Raw genomic sequence first — 22,394 nt, 5'->3', positions numbered from 1 at the left:
AATGCGTACTGAGTATGTTGGATTAACCATTTATGGAAGGGCCTGCCTCTCCTCACCTACTAAGGGCATTAAGTATAATTCCTTCTAAACTAAAATACGATATATCTTTAATAATATTAGAATTAAAAACATTAAATGCCTAAATATATACAAATATGAACAAAAATAGTAACTGTAGTAATCTTGACCGCGTTTCCCGGCGTACCTGGGCATCCGGGTATCCAGGGTTCCCACAGAGAGTTCCACAACCGCCCCACTTTCCATCACATGGGGAAAACGTTTTTTCAGCGAATCTTGACCGGAATGGTGGCAAAAATGCTAGCAGCATTTCCCCGTTAAATCTCAATTCCGATCCTCTGAGCTAAAAACGAACCAGCCCTCCTGTCACCAGTAGAGGCGATAAGGTGAGGAGTTATACTTTTGATGAAGCTTTTTGAACCACTACTCCAAGGGCCAAATGTTTCAAGTGAGTCAATAAAGTAATTTGACAAAATTACTTTAACATATATTTATTTTGACGACCTACTTGGTCAAGTAGTGTGTACACCGGTTTTCATGGGTACGCCTTTGCAAGGCCACGGGTTCGATTCCCGGGCAGTTTATGTAGAAAAAGTTCATTAGTTTTCTACGTTGTCCTAGGTATTTGTGGTACCGTCATTACGTGTGATTCTCCATAACACAAGTGCGTTAGCTACATACATTCGGATCAGAGTAGAGTATCATTAATGTATGTGATGATGAAAAAAATATTTTATTATTATTATATATCATTAAATTAATAATAATAAACAAAAAGGATTATGACAACTTCAGTTCTTTTATGAGCCTTAATGAAATACTTTTTACTGAAATAGATATTTTCAAGGATTTCACAAAATAGTAAAGCATTCCTATTAAAATATAATATAAAGAATAAACTTTTTTAATTACAAACATAATGCAACTAGTTCATTTCTTAGAAAGAACAATAGTTCAGTCGACGCATTTTAGTCACATGGAATATATTCTCACAACAATAGGTTATGCTTGTAACATTACTTCTAATGAAAAAAAACTGTAGCTGATATTGTCATAGTTCAAGAAAACAATACTTAGTCCTGTCGTGATAATCCTTATTTATTATTATTTTGCTTAAAAAGCACGTAATGCGTGTCTCCCACATGCAATAGGTGGGGTATGTGGGTCTCGCTTATGTAAAGAGAGTTTAGTGCGACCTGATTCACGCAAATGTTCTCTACAAACCACCTCAAGCAAGGGATCGCTTTCGAATGCTACCGTCACTGTGGTGGGTGATTGTGCGATAGATAGGCACTACAGGGCTTGCAATCAAAGTCACTAAATTAATTAAAAATATATCAAATTTGAAAATAGAATGCGAAGAACATCTCTCAAATTAATATATAATTCTTATGAATTATAACACGTAGACGTACCTATATTATATACGTGTGTAAAGAAAATCTTATACAAGAAATATATTATCTTATAGGTACATATATCCAGGAAACGAAGTTTCTACAACTCAGCTAGTCAACAATTATTCCACTGACAAACAGCAATAATTTGCATTGTTACGTTCCGGTTTGAAAGGAGAGTGACTTAGTGTAATTACCAGTCTACGAGAGTCATACAAACTTAGAGCCCGGGCGTATAGTGATTGTGTAATATGAGGCTTGACTTTCCCATCTGAAACAGATAGGCAGAGTTACTTCTGCATTTATAATACACTAAAAAATTGTATTTATTGCTGGGAACTTATAAAACATTATTTTACTATAACTTAATCTAATTATAACGGAACTTTTAATATAAGTACATATATTATTCTAAGTTAACGGCGTTCGGGTGATTTTAAAAACAAAATTGCCATTAACTAATGGGTTCATAAGCTATGTAAGAATTTATATATTTAAAAATGATATATTGTTTATTATATGTTTATTGTATGTATATTAATATTGTAGTGTTTATTAAATATTACCATATATTGTCACAGCCCGTCACAACCTCACAGGTTATTGAAAATCAGCGTTGGGTTCTCGAAACCCAACTTGGATTGGATGAATGGTAAATCTTTTAGGATACTTTAATTAATCATCATTGTTTTGTTTTGTTGTTGTTTTTATGTAGATTAAGTTAGTCAGTAGCTATAATTAGTTTATATGTTTTTTTTTTTAATACTTTTTATTCTTTTTATTGTGTCGTGTCCTATTAAACATTTCTTTCTTTCTTTCAACTTTCTGTAACAGTTTGTCTTTCGACTTAGGCTTCCTCAAAAGATTTCCATTTTTCTCTGTTCTTTGCAACTCTGATCCAGTTTGTCCACCTTTTGCAGATCATCTTCCAATCTTTTTTTGGGTTTGTCCACCTTTGCTTCTTTTATCGTCTCTAGGATACCATTCTCTTATTATACGGGTCGATTTTTCTTCTCTATATATTACAATATTATTACTACGAAACCCGAGATGGCCCAGTGGTAAATGCGCATACGTCTTAAGCTCCACTGAATGTTCATATGCTATTTGTCTTTACAATTCATCTCGTATTCAGAGATGAAGGAAAACATCGTGAGGAAACTTGCATGTGACTAATTTCAACAATATTCTGTCCCATATACCCACCAACCCGTATTGGAGCAGCGTGATGGAGTAAACTCCAAACCTTTCCTTAAAGAAAAAGGATGCTTTAGGCTAGCATTGGGAAATTAACGGGCTATATCTGTTGTATTATTGTTGTTGTAATTAGTAAAGAATGAACGAAATACAGAATGATTTAGTGGGAAGAGTGTATGAAAATAGGACTTTCGAAAAACATAATCGTGACGGCTGCGGTAACCACATGTGTCTGTATAAAAATAAATGCCATGAATATATCTATCAAATTAAATCAATTTAAAGACTTTAAATGTTCATTTCGTTCTAATTTATTTTATAGTTCTCCAGCAAGAAAACATTCAATAGTAGCGACACGACGAGAATATATTTTTTTGTTTAATTTTTTTTATTTTTTTGTTTGATTTTGATTCCAATGGATCTAAATTATTTTTAATCCGACATGTTGAAATTATTACTTCAGTCAAAACGCACGTCTTGCGCTACAAAGCTGCCCCAGGACTAAAAGACCAAGAGCCTCATTTCACAAAGGAACATACAATGACAGATTTTTAAATCATTGACATCTGTCTACTGACAAACTATACAACTTAATCACGTTGTATTTCTAAGGAATGAGTTCGTATACGTGGAAATTAATAATCTCCGGCATACGTATATGTTCTTACATATTCACTTAAACTAAAAAGTTGTAACCACGAAAAGTTGTTGTAGTTACCGTAACAAATATATTTATGTCGAATGTATATTGAATAAAGGATTTTGAGTTTGAATTTAAATGCAGTGATCGAAGATCCGATGTCAATATTGGGGGGGGGGGCAGGTTGACTACGTGTAATTTTTAGAACTGTTCCAAAATAAAAAGCCGTTTGTTGATATACAGTAAGCATACGTCTTGATATCAATTCTTTAATAAGCAACAGATGTAAAACGTATGTAAATACTAATTCTGTGTCAAGGTCGTCGTTATGCTTAGTAGATACAAAATACACTATTAATTATCTTTAATGATATTAAAATACGTTACGAAATATGTACATTCCGAATGTGATAGGATCGGATTTAATTTAACGTGATTATTAAAAATAGCTTGAAATGTAACTTGAAAAGAAACCGGATACGTCACTAGATTCTTCAGGTCCGGTTAGTTTTCAGTTTAAATTTTTAAAGCTTTTATATAACAAAATATAATTTACTTGGTGGTAGGGCTTTGTGCAAGCCCATCTGGGTAAGTACCATCCACTCATCAGATATTCTACCGCTAAACAACAGTACGCAGTATTGTTGTGTTCCGGTTTGAAGGGTGAGTAAGCCAATGTAACTACAGGCACAAGGGACATAACATCTTAGTTCCCAAGGTTGGTGGCATCTTGACGATGTAAGGAATAGCTAATATTTCTTATAGCGTCGATATGCTCGTCCGCCAAACTATATCACAAAAAAAAAAAACAAAATATACTATAAAAAAGTATGTAAATAATACTTGTTGACTTCCAGGGATGATATTTTTTTACATACATATATAATTGTATTTAACTAACATGACTGTATTTTTTAATGTTGAAAAAGAGTAACTACTGACTTTTCTAGCAGTTCTTCTCGATATAATATACTTTCCGAACCTGCTTCACTAATATAGTTAAAGGACGATTTAAAAGTGCCTGTAAAAGCCTACTTGAATAAAGAATATTTTGATTTTTATTTGGATAGAGTATTTAATAAGCATTCAATTATATGACCAGGAGGGTTCTGCTATATTGAAGAACCAGAAAACCAAACCTCAAGGTTCTTTTTTTTTGGTATAGATAAGTCAAGTGGTCACCACCCTAGCTCATGCACCAGACATGAAGTCACATTTAAACGCGAACAAAACAATACTATCTAGTGCTCTTTAGCGGTAGAATATCACATAAAATATCTACCCAAGCTTGCATGAACGCTTACCACCAAGTATTTCATCATTAAAAAGCAAATCTGCGACGTCCCCTAAAGATATTGGGTTCCGTAGGTTTTTTAAAGGAGGTAACGCGTCCACACGTTATTTCAGCAAAAAAGTTATTAAATTATATCAAAGCATATTTTAATTGTTAATTAAGTAAAAATATAATAACATTACCTTAAAAAAGATGTATCTAATGATATCTTAGTACTCATAAAAAAACTGTTTCACACATTTAAGTTAAAAAACAATTTAGTCATGCGTACTGCTGACGTGGTAGTGACGCGTTCACAAACAAGTTTAAAATGCAAGATAAGGAATGTTATAAATCATTGGGTCGCTTAAAAAATACAAATTCCTGCTGATTACGTCATAGGGTCAATATATAGATAATTGAAAAGGAAAAATAACTGCAATATAACTGGGTACACTCACATTAAAAAGTTTATGAATAGCTTATAAAAAAAACCTAGTATTCGTCCTTAGTAGGTTGTCATGTGTCAAGCAAAAAAAGTAACCTATGTCCTTGCTTGGAGTTTAAGTTTGACTCACACCAAATTTCATCAAAATCGGTTCAACTTTGTTTGGTCGTGAAAGAGCGAGAGACAGATTTACTTTCACATTTTTAATATTAATATAGATTAAACCGACTTCAGAATTAGAAAGAACTTGTGAAGTACAAATAAATATCTGAAACCGCTCGACCTCCATGGTCGAGTGGTGTGTACACCGGTTTTCATGGGTACGCCACTCCGAGGTCCTGGGTTCGATTCCCGGCTGAGTCGATGTAGATTATCATTAGTTTTCTATGTCGTCTTGGGTCTGGGTGTTCGTGGTGCCGTCGTTACTTCTGATTTTGCATAACACAAGTGCTTTAGCCACTTACATTGGGATCAGATTAATATATGTGATGTTGTCTCATATTAATTTATTAATTTAAACTTACACTGTTCCCTAACATGAAGCGTACTTAACTTAAGAATAATGACGTTTGGTTTTCTAGTAATTAGTGGACAAACATACAAACACACTCTTACTCAGATGGCTCAACAAACTTAAATATAATTCGATTCTAACAATGTTACATACATACATGTCGAAATGATAACTTTCTATTTTAGAAGTCGGTTAAAAATAATATTATGAATTGAAGCGTATTGTTTTTTAAAGTTAAGCTAATGCTTATACGAAATATTTTGTAAATATAATTATATTATACATAACATACTATGTGGTTCAATGTTATTTTACATCTAAATATAAACAAAAATATTTTTGTATGTTTGTTTCCTATGCTTTTCCTACCAATTTTTCCGTATGTGATACTTTAGTATTCTGGATACGCACAAAAAGGTTCTTGGCCTAGTAAAACAAGAATTTTACTTCATACATTAGGCTTTCAAAATAAACTTTTTATGTAGAATCGTTTTACCTGTGCGAGCAGTATAGTTAGGCAAATGTATATACGATACAATTTCTACTACTAACTATACATATAATAAAATTGAAATGTTTGTTTGTAATATATATTAAATTAACCACTTTTTACTAAATGCACAGTAAATGTACATGTACGAAAACAACATTTTTTACAATTTTTGTCTGTCTGTTTGTTCCGTCTAATCTCTGGAACGGCTGGATCGTTTTTGACGGGATATTCACTGGCAGATTACTGACGTAATAGGGAGGAACTGAGGCTATTTTTATTTTAGAATTATCCAAATACTGTTTAATACTGCGCATAGCCCTCGTGCATATCACTCTACCGCTCATGAGAGCAATAGAGTGGTATGCAGGATGTCAGGACTCAGGTCCCACCTCCCACCTACGACTCATAAAAGTTGCCTAATACAGAATTAATAAGTTATATCAAAATCTGCAAACTGAACAAAAACTTTTTTTTTAATTCAAATACGTACAAAGTCACAGAAACAGCTAGTATAACATTAATTGGGATTAATGTAAGCGACATTTTTTAATTAAAGAACGTTCAAAAGAATAATCAAAATAATTCAAAATCTTTAATAAAATACTAAACAGTAGACACAGTAACAGTATTCGGTGGTACAGTGTTATGCAAGGTTCAACTTTCAAGACATATACCACCACCATTATATCTGATAGTAAGTTGTCACCACAGTAGTATGTTACTACATAGGTCATTTACCAATCTGCCCACTTTTTAACTGGATTTTATCTATATAACTAAATAATTAAACGATTCGGCGCCTTTTTTTTTTTGCTTCATATTATGTTTAACTGAAAATATAGCGAGATAATGAAATATCTGCCAACAATCATTAAAAATAAAGTCTACAAGGGCGTTGACCTTTGTTGCAATTTTTTTTTATCTTTCTCTTTTGTTCGATGAAAACAACACGCAAAGGTTGTCTCATTGGGGGCCCTGAGGTAATTCTACTAAGTTTCAATGACTAAAATACCTTTCCAATTTATTTCCATTCCAACTTTGACTAGGTCGTTATCGTGTAGACTAGGAAAATGGTTTACGATTTTATACGATTTATATAAAATAATATTTTGTTAGTAGAATTATCCCCCTGTTTAGCTTCTAAATGCTAAGATTTATCGTACGTATAACGTTTCGAACATTACTTCCCCAACGCCACGCAACGAGATTTATTACTTCAGGGTGAATAAACCTATTTATGAAACAAGAGGTGAAAAATATTAACCTAGAATTACGAAAAGGGATAGCGAAAGTATTTTTGTAACACAATGTATGTCATTATATAATTGGCATAAATTATACTAATAACTAACAACCTCGACTTCGCACGGGTGAAATGATATGACATCACAGTAGAAACGAATTTGTCCATATATTATATATCAAAACTTTCTTCTCGAATCACTCTATCTATTAACAAAAACCGCATCAAAATCCGTTGCGTAATTTTAAAGATGAATGCATGTAAAGGAAGATAGGGACAGAGAAAGCGACTTTGTTTTATACTTTGCATAAATATAATGGCAGCAACATTTTAGAACTAATCTTCTAAACAATACTACTAGCACCATTTTAACAATATACCTACTATACCTATATATATGGAATTATCTATACAAATAAGACCTTAAGAGCATTTTCCACATCCTACACTGTGTCTGATAACCAAACTAGGGCCAGTTTGCTTCAACTTCTGCAGACCCTATTATATACGTAAACAGATATTTAAGTCTGTTAATTTTGAAAAGTATATCAGTAACTCCTGTAGTTAATTTATTTTCGAATCGAAGATAGTTCGAGCAGCTTTTACCAAGTTTTTCAGTGAGTATTATTAAGAGATCAATCAGTACCAGAAAAGAAAGCCTTCTGACTATAGCACACCCACTACATTTGCAAGACATATAAACATAAATATATAATAAACAAACCCCGCCAGTATCATTATTATCTCTATCAATCAATCAGTTGTAATGAATCAAATTTAAAAAGAAAGGAAGTGTTACAGACTAATAATTCACCTTCAATGAATGACCCTCTGCATATTTAAATTAACAATACCTCAAGGTATTGTATGCGCTGTCATTTTTAGTTCATCAGATTGTCTGTCGCTGGAACACAGACTCCATAAAAAATTATGTAGCCGGGATAAGTCTCACGCAATTTAAATATTACTTGGAATTTATTAAGCTAATTTCTTCAGACTTCTTGACTTGTCAGTGGTATCTATGTCCTGTTTTTAAACCTGACGTGTATGTAATGTTTGATAATGTTCGTCTTCATAACGTTACGAGTTATTTTGTTGTGAATTCCACTGTAGCGCACCGCACTCACCTTCCCCTAAACGCGCTGCGAGTACTATTAGTTTTACATATTGGTTTTGGTACTTTTTTATTAACTAGCAACTCGCCCCAGCTTCGCAGGAGTACAATACTGATACTAAATATGCTACAGAATTCTATTATTTACGACATCAAATTAGAAACATCTAAAATTATCAGTATTTCTTTAATATATTGTTCATGTATTATATAGAAAAACCTTTCTCTTGAATCCTTAATCTATTTAAAAAAAACGTCATCAAAATCCGTTGCGTAATTTTAAAGATCTAAGCGTACATCAGGACAGACAGCGCTAAGCGACTTTGTTTTATACTATGTAATGATTATTATGTATACTTTTTTATTTTAATTATTTCTTAAAGGCCGGGAACACACCTTATTACACGTTTCAATTGAATTTTAATCATCGTCGAAAGTATATTTTACTTTTTTTTAAAAAACTTGTCCCTTAAAATACATGAAGTGCGGTAACAATATTTCCCACGTATTTCTTACGGTATAATATTTTAATAGTAATTGATTATATTTCAACTGTAACAATCACTAAAATCATATTCTTCTCACGGATCGTAATATTATTGTTTTTAATTTAAATGTTTTAATTAAAAACAATTATTATATAATATACCATTCATAACACAATGTGTAGTTAGAAGTTCAATGCTACTGTATTTATATAAATAAAAATGTATTTGTGTGTTTGTTTCCATGCTCTTCTAAGCCAGTGATTCGATTGTGATTGTCTTGGGTATGCACAAAAAGGTTCATGGTTTGCACAAAACAAGAACTTTATATGTTTGTGTTTCAATATATTTCAGTTCCCATTTCACCCGTGTGAAGCCGGATAATATAGTTAGTAACTTAAAAATCAACATAGATATACAGATTAATTTGACAACTTAAACTATTTTTATACGTTGATCACGTCATAACTTCAAAATGACTTGACCGATTGATTTTGATACTTTGAAGAATGATCTCATTGAAAGATAATTTCAAAAAATCCAAGATAATTATTAATAAGATAGGGTTCCGTGTTTTCCGTTTAAACAATTTACTTTTTATTATTTATTCCAGTTCGCATTTAATATTCAAAGCTAAGACAGGAAAACATGTCGATTATAGGCAAGTATCGCCGTTTAGTGACAGTGATATATCTCTGGGGCCGATTCTGGACTAACTGTGTTACTTCAGGCAGTATCACGAATACTGTCTGAAGTAGAATGAGAAAGCGATCCTGTGGCGTACGCTGACAAGACGGGGAGGGTACCGCTGGTCCGTCGTCGCCGACGGTCTTTTCTTGGTCTCTCATCAATGAGTCCCAAAAAACCCACTTCAATTGGAGGAAACGAGTAATGCGCTTTTCTAGAGATAAAAAGGAAAACGTCTGACGGTCATCGAGTATTGAATAAAATGGTTTTGTCATTATCTGTAGTCAAATTACGTCGATATAATTCGATACTGGAATAGAATCAACAAGGTTCCAATTTCGATTCAGCATTATTAATGCGATACAAGTGTATAAAAACTTTAACACAGCCATTAAAACTTTATAGGTCGTAAATAAGCATATCCTTCACGCGAAAACAGCCGTAATAATTTAAGCTGTAAGTGTTATGATCGCTTGGCAATAAATCATATCAAGAGTTTATTGGGTGGAGAAGGATTTTAGCATGCGCTCGGTTTCAAGGTGACGTGCAGGTAGGCTCGCCCGGCGCTGTCAAATCATAACCATGAACACAGACTATGCTGATATTACATTTATGGGATACGAACATTTTAAAGTCAAAAGTAGAAAATAAAAGATTCTTTGTTCCTAATAAATATTTCCATAAAATTGGTAATTGTGGTGTTGATTAGGTCTTTGTTATATATTCTATCGTGATAAAGCAATACTTAGAAAACCCGATTTTAAGAGTAATGACAATAGTAAGGGTAGTACCTTAGTTCTAATGAAATGTTAAAAATTCTTAAAGAGATCTTATTATATAAAAAACTTACAGCGTCTATGTCTACGTGTGTGTACCACACACGGTCAGTTTGCTTATTTGAAATTTATTATTATTCCTTATTAGTAAATAATATAGCCACTGTTACACATACTTTAATATAAATATATGGATACGAATCAATTTCCAAACGCATTTTTTAAATCGACACTAAATTACGGGCCAATGATTTTATACATGTTGACATTTGGAAATTTCTATCTAGGAACGAATCATTGACAGAAAAGAACTTGTAATTAAATTATTGCTTAAAATGGCTTAAGGATGTAATGCCAGAAATATTTAAAAAAAAAAGGATATCAAATTCATGCCATCTCACGTAATAAAAAAAATATTATAGTTTCATTTTAAATAGTCACCGTTCTGTTAGAAGTTTTTAATCTGTGTCCGTACCACACCCACCTGAGTCACGTGTCATTGACCCCGTCTGATTTTACGAATTTTCCAAATGACCCACTCGTTTAGATTTCATCTTCACTAATTAAATGGAGGTAACAATTTTCCGACGAATAATTACCAAAAGTGAGAGACTACACTTAAATAGCTATATGAAAAAAAACAGCACAGTCGTTAGTTTGTAATTATATTACTTAGTTTTTGAGAATAGAGAGTAATTTGAGCAATTGGAAAGAATTTTTAAGCTAGGACCGTAAATTCAAAGGATTTCGGTTTAGTGATTCAATGCTTGATTTATATTATAATGATAACTTAGTTTTGCGGATTAGTGCAAGCCGCAAAATCGTCGTCTTGGTAGGCCACCCTCCACCAGATATTCTTCCACAAAACACCAATAAGTATTATTATGTACTGTTGTGTTCTGGTTAGCGGAATAAGTAAGCCAGTATTAGTTTAATCACAAGGGATAAAACGTCTATATCCCTAAGGCTGGTAGCGCATATTACATCAAATATATGTTTTCCTAAAATAATGAATTTATTTGTGTATAGTTACAAGTATCCATAACTCCGTCTGAGGAAGTCGTACAAATACGAAGGACTTTTTTATGGTATAGGTTGGCGGGTGAGCATATGGGCCACCTGATGGTAAGTGGTCACCATCACCCATAGACAATGACGCTGTAAGAAATATTAACTATTCCTTACAGCGTCAATGTGCTACCAACCTTGGGAACTAAGATGTTATGTCCCTTGCGCCTGTAGTTACACTGGCTCACTCACCCTTCAAACCGAAACACAACAATACTGAGTACTGTTATTTGGCGATAGAATAACTGATGAGTGGGTGGTACCTACCCAGTCGGGCTTGCACAAAGATCTACCACCAAGTGATTTAATGTTAATAAGAGGTGTGCAACTAAGCCCGATCTTCGGCCCTTAGTACGTTCTACCAGCTGCCTTACCTTCCTGACGTCATTGCTTTACCGTGCCACAGGGCGTGCTACACTACGCTTACAGATTCGCGGTCTCCGCTCTAGAACCTTCTTGCCCCAAGGGCCATCAGTTCTACTTCAGATGTGACCGGCCCATTTCACATCGGGGGTCATCCTCCACGTGAGAGATCAGTTGTCAAGCTGGTCTAATTTGACAAATCAATCAGATGACAATTATTTTAAAATTAAACAATTTGTATCAGCTAAACGCATACTCCGAACAACACAATTCATCAGAAATTACATATAGCATATTATAGGATTGATGATGTCGAAAATAAACATAGAAAATACACCTCTTAAACTAAACGCCCATCTATATCTGCATTTGTTTTGTTTTGTTTTAGGTCATTTATCTATATTTACTCAACGTATACATATGTATGTATACACGGTACATACACCAAAATAACATTTTTTACAATTTTTGTCTGTCGGTCTGTTTTTTTCGACTAATCTCTTGACCGGCTAGATCGATTTTGACGGGACTTTTACAGGCAGATAAGTGATACAATAAGGAGTAACTTAGGCAAAAATATATTTCATTTTTCGTTAAATTCAAACGCGTACAAGGTCGCGGGCGCAGCTAGTGTGTTTATATAAAGGTACCTAACACCTGCCAAATTACCAGATCCTCCTAAAACGCGCAGTTACGGGCGGTATAACAAAAATCAGACCCTCTAGCTCAATACCGTATCGCTAACCAAGAACCTGTTTTCATCTTTTCTCATATACATTTTAAACATTCAATTATAATATAGTTTCGAAATATATTTACATAACTAGTAAATAAATGTCCATATTCATATTCAGAATTTTTATATTTAAATTTTAGTTGAAGTTTATTATATTTTATGTATTAATCGAATAAATGATTCATTAAGATAAATCTGCAACGGATTCGATTTTGAGATCCATCCGTTGCTACCTACGATACAGCGTTTAGATAACCTTTTTAAAAATCATTTTGTTGGAATGGTACGAATTTAAATAATATGTGACAAATAGCAATGCCCGTGACTTCGTTGGTATTTGAAGTTAATAAAAAGTTCTTGTTCATTTCAAAAAATTTACTATTATACTTATTAAAAGTTACTCCTTATTATGTCACCTATGTGCTAATGAAAGTTGCGTCAAAATCAGTTGCCCATTACAGAGGTTATCCGAAATAAACTGACAGACAACAACCATGTAAACATACATAATACGCCTTTTATAAATGGTTGTTTTCATATTACAAACAGATACTCGAATCTTATTATATGTATAAATTTAATATCTACTTGACAATCGGAATTTATAATCCGTGAAAAAAACGAGTGAACACGTGTCACACTCGCTCACAAACGGATCCGTATAACACACAACCATTTAGATTTGAAGTTTTTATAAATACCGGTTTTTGCCGGTTCTTCTCGGTAGAATCTGCTTTTCGAACCGGTGGTAGCTTCACTTTGTAAAATGACGATTGAAAAGTGCTTGTAGAGGCCTACTCGAATCAAGTTTATTTTGATTGATGAGAACGTTTTCCCCTTTATACTGGTTCACCAGTATATATCTCAGAAAAAAAAAACAAAATAATCTAGAATTCTGTTGTCGAGCAAATAATACTTTAAACTCAAGGAAGTCCCTACGGTGTGATCTGTTCTTGATCTGTTTAAAAGAAAAACAAGTTTCTGCCCGGGTGTTCCTCCGCGTTTGCTTAGGGGGGATTGTTTAATTGTTAGGTGCCATATACCCATATGTACCTATGTACCTTAATATTAGGTTGGGGAAAAAGTCTTTTCGCATATAGTATGTATGAACTTGTAATAAAATCTCTTTGGCTATACCATTTGTATCTGGCTGGTTTTGGTATCATTAAAAAGTTTTAATTTTAAAGAAGGCACTTCCAAATTCAAATTAGGAATTTGTGCGATTTTCATTTGTTTTTGTTGTTGTTAAAATGAGTGAATCTAAAGAAGAAATTCGATACATTTTAAAATTTTACTATAAAAAAGGTAAAAATGCAACTAAAGCCGCGAAAAAAATTTGTGATGTTTATGGACCTAATGCAGTATCTGTGAGAGTAGCGCAAGTTTGGTTTAAGCGTTTTCAAGCCGGAAATTTTGATATCAAAGATGCATCTCGCTCTGGTCGCCCTGTTACGGACAAAATTGATGGCATTTTTGAAAAAGTGGAGCAAGATCAGCATATTAGTAGTTACGATGTAGCTGAAGAACTGGCAATTGACCACAAAACGGTTTTGACTCATTTGAATAAAGCTGGGTACACAAAAAAGCTCGATATATGGGTGCCTCATGAACTCACTAAAATAAACCTAATGAACCGTGTACTCATTTGTGATTTTTTATTACGACGTAATGAAACCGAACCATTTTTGAAGAAGCTGATAACGTGATGAAAAGTGGATCACATACGACAAGAACGTGCGAAAAGATCGTGGTCAAAGGCCGGTCAAGCTTCACAGACTGTGGCAAAACCCGGATTAACTCGCAACAAGGTAATGCTGTGTGTATGGTGGGATTGGTAGGGCATCATTCATTATGAGCTGTTACCGCCCGGCAGGACCATCGATTCAGAACTGTATTGCGAACAATTGATGAGATTGAAGCAAGAAATTGAGAGAAAGCGGCCAGAATTGATCAACAGAAGGGGTGTGATTTTTCACCATGACAACGCTAGACCTCACACATCTTTAGCCACTCAATAAAAATTACGAGAGTTTGGCTGGGAGGTATTAATGCATCCGCCGTATAGTCCTGACCTTGCACCTTCAGATTTTCATCTGTTTCGGTCTCTGCAGAATTCCTTAGGCAGTGTCAGGTTAACATCACGAAAGGACTGCCAAAACCACTTGTCGCAGTTTTTCGATCAGAAGCCCCAAAATTTTTACAGCAATGGGATCATGTTACTACCAACAAGATGGCAAAAAGTTATGGAACAAAATGGCACCTACATACTTTAGTCAAATGTAAATAAACTATAAAAAAAACTTTTTGAATTTTCATATGAAATACGAAGAAACTTTTTCCCCAACCTATTATATATAAAAGTAAGCAACGTTTCTTCATCCATTCAAACCGTCGATATATGATCAAAAACCGTGGAGCTGTTGAACCGCTGAGCTGTGGTCTTGTGAATATTTATGTGCTTAATTTGTATCTATATATTCATCTCGCTCAGTGGTGAGAAAAACATCGTGAAGAATCGTGCATGTGTCTAATTTCATCAAAATTCTACGACATGTGCATTCCACCAACCCACATCGGAAAAGCGTGGTAGAATATATTGCAAACATTCTCCTCAAAGGGAGAGGTCTTAGCGCTTAGAAAATTACAGACTGTAAATGTAATGTAATGTATCAAAACTATTTACCACAACAATATTTAAATATATTCTGAATAAACTCCGGTAGGCTCCTTATCGACGAAATGAAACACTTAGTACTGTATAAGCTTCCGTTTACTTCTTGAGACGATTCACACAAAACAATAATTTTCACAATGTCTTATATATACAGAATAACAAAACGATTGCGCGATTCAAAAACTTATAAAAATTGAACAATGCCATCTAGGCGTCAACTAAGAACTAAACATGACAACTTAAGGAATAATTCAAATATAAAGAAAACTTTAATAAATACAAAAGAGGTTTATAGGTGTGCATGTTTAATCCTGACATACCGCCCACCAAGGACATCATGAGAAATGTCCTTCAAACCGCCCACCATGCAACAATCCAAACTGTAATTAATTACTTGAGTAATTACTTATTTAGTTACAGGTAATATTGCTATCTTAGAAGTAGGCCTTTTAATTAAAGTATCTTTGGTACGTATTGTGACGACTCGCGTTATTTTATCGGGTCCCGGATGATTTTTCTCGATTTTGCCTAGCAACCATCGCGCCGGAGGTAAATCGTCCTCCTTGACTAAAACAACATCCCCCACTGATGGTTCTGGACTCTGATATTCCCATTTATACCTTTGAAGAAACTGATGAAGATAATCCTGGGACCATCGACGCCAAAAATCCTGCATCATTCGCTGGTGGAGTTGCCATCTTCGCAAACTATATACATTTGATGACTCATAATTTGAATCAGGAACTACTATCAGTGGTTCCCCTACCAAGAAATGACCAGGAGTCAACACTACGACCTCTTGATCCTCTACACGAGACAATGGCCTTGAATTAAGACAGGCCTCTATTTGAGATAACACTGTGGCCATCTCCTCATATGTCAAAGTAGTGTTTCCGACCACACGTTTAAGATGGAACTTTGTGGACTTTATTCCTGCCTCCCATAGTCCACCGAAATTCGGAGCGTGAGGAGGAATAAAATTCCATTTTGTTCCGTTGGTTGCCAGATACTCTGCCAGTTCAGGTTTAAAATTCGTTTTTTCTTCGCTGAAAAGACACAGTAACTCTCGGGCTGCACCCACAAAATTTTTACCATTGTCGCTGTATAATTCAGCGCACCTACCTCGTCTTGCGACAAACCTTTTAAAAGCAGCTATAAAACCTTGAGTAGACAGCTCGCTCACCACTTCAAGATGTACGGCTCTGGTTGACATGCAAATGAACAGAGCAATATATCCCTTGTAAGACTTGTTACCCCTACCTTTTGAAATTCTTATATTAATAGGTCCTGCGTAATCGACTCGGCTGACAAGAAAGGGTTTATTAGGTGTCACACGCGCGGAAGGTAACTGCCCCATGAGCTGAGATGTGGATCTGTTCGAGTATCGCGTACAAGTAACACAGTCACGATAATATTTTCTAATCAGAGACTTCGCACCTACAATCCAATACTTCGATCTCAAGTAGGTAATCATGAGTTGCGGGCCTCCATGCAGTGTCTTTTGGTGAGCATCAGCAATTAAGAGTGCACTTAAGCAAGATTCTTTAGGTATGAGAATCGGATGTTTCTCGTTAAAGGACAGCGATGACATTTCCAGCCGACCACCCACTCTAATTATACCTTCCGAATCTAAAAATATATTTAATGTCTTTAACATTTTCTTTTTTTTATCTATTATGCCGTTTTTTCGCAATTCTTCCAACTCTTCCTGGAATCCTTCTTCTTGACATCTTTTAATACAGACCCTTATCGCATCCTCAATTTCCTGTCGCTCCAATGCTTCTGATCTTGGCCTACTACTTAAACCTTTCCTTATTCTTAACCAGCGTAGACAATAAGCGACCACACGAACAAGCTTCGAAAATGAAGAAAATCTTTGCCACAAGGTTGTGTCAACGACCACTGTATGAACCTTAATCTGCTCAAGATTTGTTCCCAAATGTTTTGGTTTTGTAAAAATAATTTCCTTATTTTTTAGAAACTCTGGCCCTTCAAACCATATAGCCATTTCTGATAGTTCCACCGGAGAAATACCTCGTGATGCCAAATCCGCCGGGTTTTTCTTAGTGGCTACATGGGACCAGTGATGTGTATCCAAAATCTGTAAGATTTCAGAGACTCGGTTAGCCACGAAGGTCTTCCACCGGCTTGGGTGATGGTTAAGCCAGGCTAAAACTACCTCACTGTCAGTGAATGCATGTAACTGACCTCTTTCAACCTCCATAACTTCAGCTACCTCAACCATCAACTTAGCTAAAAGTACGGCCCCGCAAAGCTCAAGTCTAGGGATAGACACCTGCTTAATGGGAGCTACCTTTGTTTTAGCTGTGACCAACGAAACGTTAACATTTCCCACTTCATCTACCACTCGCAGATACACGACAGCCGCATAAGCCACTTTTGAGGCGTCAGAAAATCCGTATAACTCGCGCTTATATTTATTACAAGTGTGTATCCAGCGCGGAATCTTGATATTCTGTAATGCAGTTAAATTTTTACGGTAAGTAGTCCATTCTTTTATTAAATAAGTAGGAACTTGCTCATCCCATCCAATACCAGCTAACCAAAGCTTTTGTATGAGTATTTTTGCTGCTATGATGCAAGGAGCTAACCACCCAAGTGGGTCAAATAATCGAGATATATCAGATATAATTTTCCTTTTTGTTACAAGTTCTTCTTGCGGCGCAAGTTCTACAGAGTACCGGAAGAAGTCACCACACGGATCCCAGGTAAGTCCTAAAATCTTAGTTGTGTCATCTACCTTAATCCTTAATTTCTCATCCTTATTACCGTTTGCCTTCCAGATTTTCGCTAATATTTCCTTGGAATTACTTTTCCATTTTTGCAACGGAAACCCTCCTTTTGCTAACACTTCAGTTAATTCTCTATATATTTCATAAGCATCTTCTAGATTTTCCGCACCGGTCATCACATCATCCATGTAAAAATCATTCAAAATAATTTTCGCGATTCCTGGCTTATTCTGACATTCCTTATAAGCTAACTCTTGCAGAGACCGCACAGCTAAATATGGAGCACACGCGGTGCCAAAGGTGACGGTAAGTAATTCATACTCTTGAAGCTCCTTTTCAGGACTGTCTCTCCAAAGAATCCTCTGAAATGGAGTATCTTCTCGACTTACAAGCACTTGGCGGTACATTTTTACCACATCTGCCACCAAACCTATTTTATATTGTCTCCAGCGCATAATTGTATGACGTAGTTCAGCTTGCAGTTGCGGCCCAATCAACAGATCATCATTTAAGGACTTTCCATTGCTTCCCTTACAGGAGGCATCAAACACTACTCGGACTTTAGTAGTTTCCTTATCCTCCCTGACTACTGCATGGTGTGGTAAGTAAATAGCTGTTTTCTTACATTTATCCTTATCTGTAACTTTTACCATATGATTTAAGTTTAAATACTCCTTTATAACTTGTGTATAATCCTCTTTTAACTTAATGTTCTTTTGTAATTTTAATTCTAAACTTCTAAATCTTTTTTCAGCTATGTTCTTGAATTCACCATGCACGCAGTCCGGGTTGATCGTGCGAAACGGCAGTCTTACGATGAAACGACCGTCTTTATCCCGTTTTGTAGTATCCTGAAATAATTTCTCACATTTAATTTCATCATCTGTGAGCATTTTCTTTGTTACAGGTGGTTCAGCTTCAAGTTCCCAAAACTTCTTCAGCATATTATCCACTTCTAAATATGAATGCATCACAATTGTTTGAGAATGGATATTTGACGTGCTGTCTATATCACAGACGCCGGATATTATCCACCCGAAAACAGTATCCTGCGCCAAGAGAGAACCGTTGAGATTTCTCTTGATGCCTTCCTGAATGATTTGACTATATATCTCCGCACCTAATAAGATATCAATCCTATTAGGTGTATGATACTCAGGGTCAGCCAGTTCATCCAGAGTCAGGTTTTCCCAATTCATCCCAGTTGTTTTCGCAACTGGAAGAAGAGATGTAACTGACTTCAAGACATGTGCATTAACCTTAACTTGAAATCTAGGATCAACTCTCGATCTTAAAGTAACTTTAACTGTGGACTTGGAAGTCACACTTTTATTTCCACCTATACCAACTACGGTATTTTTGGTCGCAAGCCTTTTTAAACCTAATTGCTGCACCATGGCCTCAGTAATAAAGGAACCTTGCGACCCCTGGTCTAATAAGACCCTAACTGGGAAATAATTACCGTCTTTCGACTCAGCTTGCACCACAGCTGTAGTTAATAAAACCATTTTTGAACAGTTTCCTGTCGAAAAACAAGACACAAGTTGCCCCTTACTTTCTGCTTGCGCAGATAACTTATTACTGCTTGTGGCAGTATCCTCCTCAGTTAACCTTCTACTGGTTGCCGAGGTTGTTTGGTGACTCGCCTCTTCTTCAGCACTACCAGAACCAGAATCACCACTAGGATGTAATAACGAATGATGTCGACGTTTACAAACTTGGCATCGGACAATATTTTTGCACATTTTAGCGGAATGGTTGCTATTCAAACAAATAAAACATAAGTTTTTATTTAACGCGAACTCGCGGCGTGTCTCATTATTTTCCTTACCGAATTTTCGGCACGCAGTTATTTTATGCTCCTCGCCACAATACGCACACAATACAAACGGTTTGTTTTTAACAACGTGAAAAGATTTTGTAAACTTTTTCTCACTGTGATGTACCTTATAATCAATATTTTCTAGACCTCTAAAACGTCCTATTAAAAAGTTGGAAAATTGTTGAAACGTGGGTAATTCATTACTTGGATCTGAAGATACCTTTAACTCCCATGCCTTTCGCGTATCTTTATCTAACTTAGCGCTTATAATGTGGATAATCAGGATATCCCAAGATGAAACATCCACACCAATATTTTTTATTGAGTCTAAACAATCAGAAGTTGTACTAATTAAGTTTTTAATTTCAGATGCCGATTCAGATAACAAACTTTTTTGACTTAGTAGACGCTTCAAGATGCCGTTCGCCAAAAATCTTTTATTATTATACATACTATCTAATTTCCCCCAAGCAATTTGATAATTATCCGACGTCACCTTAATGTTACGTAATAGTTGCTCGGCTTCCCCGGTTAAATGACCCCTTAAATAATAAAATCTTTGGGCATCATCCAGTGACTTGTTTTCATGCACAAGCCCTAAAAACAAATCTCTGAATGTCTGCCACTCTGTGTACTTACCGGAAAAGATAGGTATTTTAATTTCAGGCAGCTTGAAACGTCTTTCTGAACTCTCATATTGACTATTTGAACTTGACTTGCCTTCTGACTCAAGTGTTTTAAATTTATACAGTGTTTCTTTTAACTCAGTCTTAAATTCAACATATAATTCTTCTACATCATCATATACATTATTTTTGTAATAATTCGAACTATAGAAATCAGTTCGCTTAACTTGACTAATAATTTTAGTATGAGTATCTGTAAACAAACTCCACTGTTGTTCTAAGTTATCTAGCCTTGTTTCAATATAAGCAACCGTCAAACGATCCTTAGGAGACTTTTTAAAATTAGTCTTAACCTTTAGTATTTTAGCCCTTATATCATCCTGCAGATCATTAAACGACTCCATATTAATTATAAACCTTGACAATAATAGATCTAAAACCGAACAACAATTTACTTTAATTTACAAAGTTAAACGTCAAACTGAATTATTTTACTTAGTCAATATTTTCCAAGTTTAAGAAACAGATGAGCAAAATTTTACAAGTCCTAAACTATTGAATTTATTCTAAGTACTTCACTTTCTTCAAATACTTTAAGTTTCACTAATCTTTGATATAAGGTTTAATTTCCAAGTTAATTTCTTCTATAGTAATATTTCAAATGTACTCACAATATTTCACCGAACACTCTTACTTGTCTTCACGTTGTGGCACCCGTGGCGCCCCCTCGTGTTCCGCAACCTCCACCGCTGCTGCTTGCCTGTGTCCGTCCGTCGCTCCTCCGGGTTGTAGACTCCCGGTTCCCTCCACTGCCGTGGCGCCGCTTGTGACACCTTGATGAAGGGATGCTCTGGACAGCGATCCACTGTCCAGTAGTGACGAAACGGGTGGTACTCTTGTACCACTTCCGCAGCAATACGACAAAAATTAGTCCAAACCAATCCGACTCGAATGGACCATGAATAAACTCCGGTAGGCTCCTTATCGACGAAATGAAACACTTAGTACTGTATAAGCTTCCGTTTACTTCTTGAGACGATTCACACAAAACAATAATTTTCACAATGTCTTATATATACAGAATAACAAAACGATTGCGCGATTCAAAAACTTATAAAAATTGAACAATGCCATCTAGGCGTCAACTAAGAACTAAACATGACAACTTAAGGAATAATTCAAATATAAAGAAAACTTTAATAAATACAAAAGAGGTTTATAGGTGTGCATGTTTAATCCTGACATATTCCTTAAATAATATTAGCATTGTTTAGCATTTCGTGTTAGCTAATATATCAGCTGACGTTATATATTCATCTCATTTCACCGTTCGCTAACAATACACTAATTACCGTATAAACAGATCAGAGCTCTCATAGTTGTGTAATCGCTCGTAATCAGACACTGTGAATACTATAACTACATTCCTTTGTTTGAACATCAAGTCGATTCTTACTTTCAGCTCTACTTATTTTATTTGTCACGGGAATGCTCCGCGAACTTTCTAACGCCGCTGAGAATCCCTGGATGACAAACTTCTGTGACCCCAATTGATCTGACACGGGATTCAACCCTGGATGTAACTGCTGCTGCTTCATAATATGCTGTATAAGATCGACGAGACTATTTAGTAACTATTATGTTACAATAGTAATAATAATAACATAAGTGTTGGAAATTAACAGTGATGCATCGAAATATACGATTATTTGAATTAATTATAATTCAAGAAAACAAAATATTCATTGATAAAATAAATATATTTCTCTTATCATCTATATTAGTCTTTACTAATATAAATGCGAAGGTGCATGAACTATGTCTGTTTGTCCGACTGTCCTTTGAGTTTCACCGTGACAAAATATTTACCCAAATTTGATTCGGTTGAAACAAGCTTAAACCTACCCATAACCAGAAAAGCGAGTGAAACCGCGGTTAACAACTAGTAATAATATAGGTAGAGGGGAGCGGAGGCGGAGAGGGGTGCTGACCGTATCATACATAGATCATTGTGCTGTTTGCAGGCGTTACGGTCATAGGCCCAAAGTGAACCAATAGAGAGTCTTT

General features: G+C 35.2%; 1 protein-coding gene across 1 annotated transcript; it reads right to left on the bottom strand.

Moving 5' to 3' along the window:
• Positions 1 to 16,448: 16,448 nt before the first annotated feature.
• LOC124533128 lies at positions 16,449 to 21,925 on the bottom strand. Its single transcript, XM_047108292.1, has 5 exons — positions 21,784 to 21,925; positions 21,022 to 21,231; positions 17,161 to 19,368; positions 16,568 to 16,755; positions 16,449 to 16,499 (listed from the first exon to the last, which is right to left on the bottom strand). Exons 1-5 carry the CDS (start codon positions 21,923 to 21,925, stop codon positions 16,449 to 16,451), a joined length of 2,799 nt encoding a protein of 932 aa, XP_046964248.1.
• Between the last annotated feature and the right edge of the window lie 469 nt (positions 21,926 to 22,394).

Source organism: Vanessa cardui, chromosome 10 (assembly GCF_905220365.1).
Source record: "Vanessa cardui chromosome 10, ilVanCard2.1, whole genome shotgun sequence".
Taxonomy (NCBI): Eukaryota; Metazoa; Arthropoda; class Insecta; order Lepidoptera; family Nymphalidae; genus Vanessa; species Vanessa cardui.
Note: the sequence above shows the minus strand (reverse complement) of the source record. Positions and strands in the feature narration are given on the sequence as shown.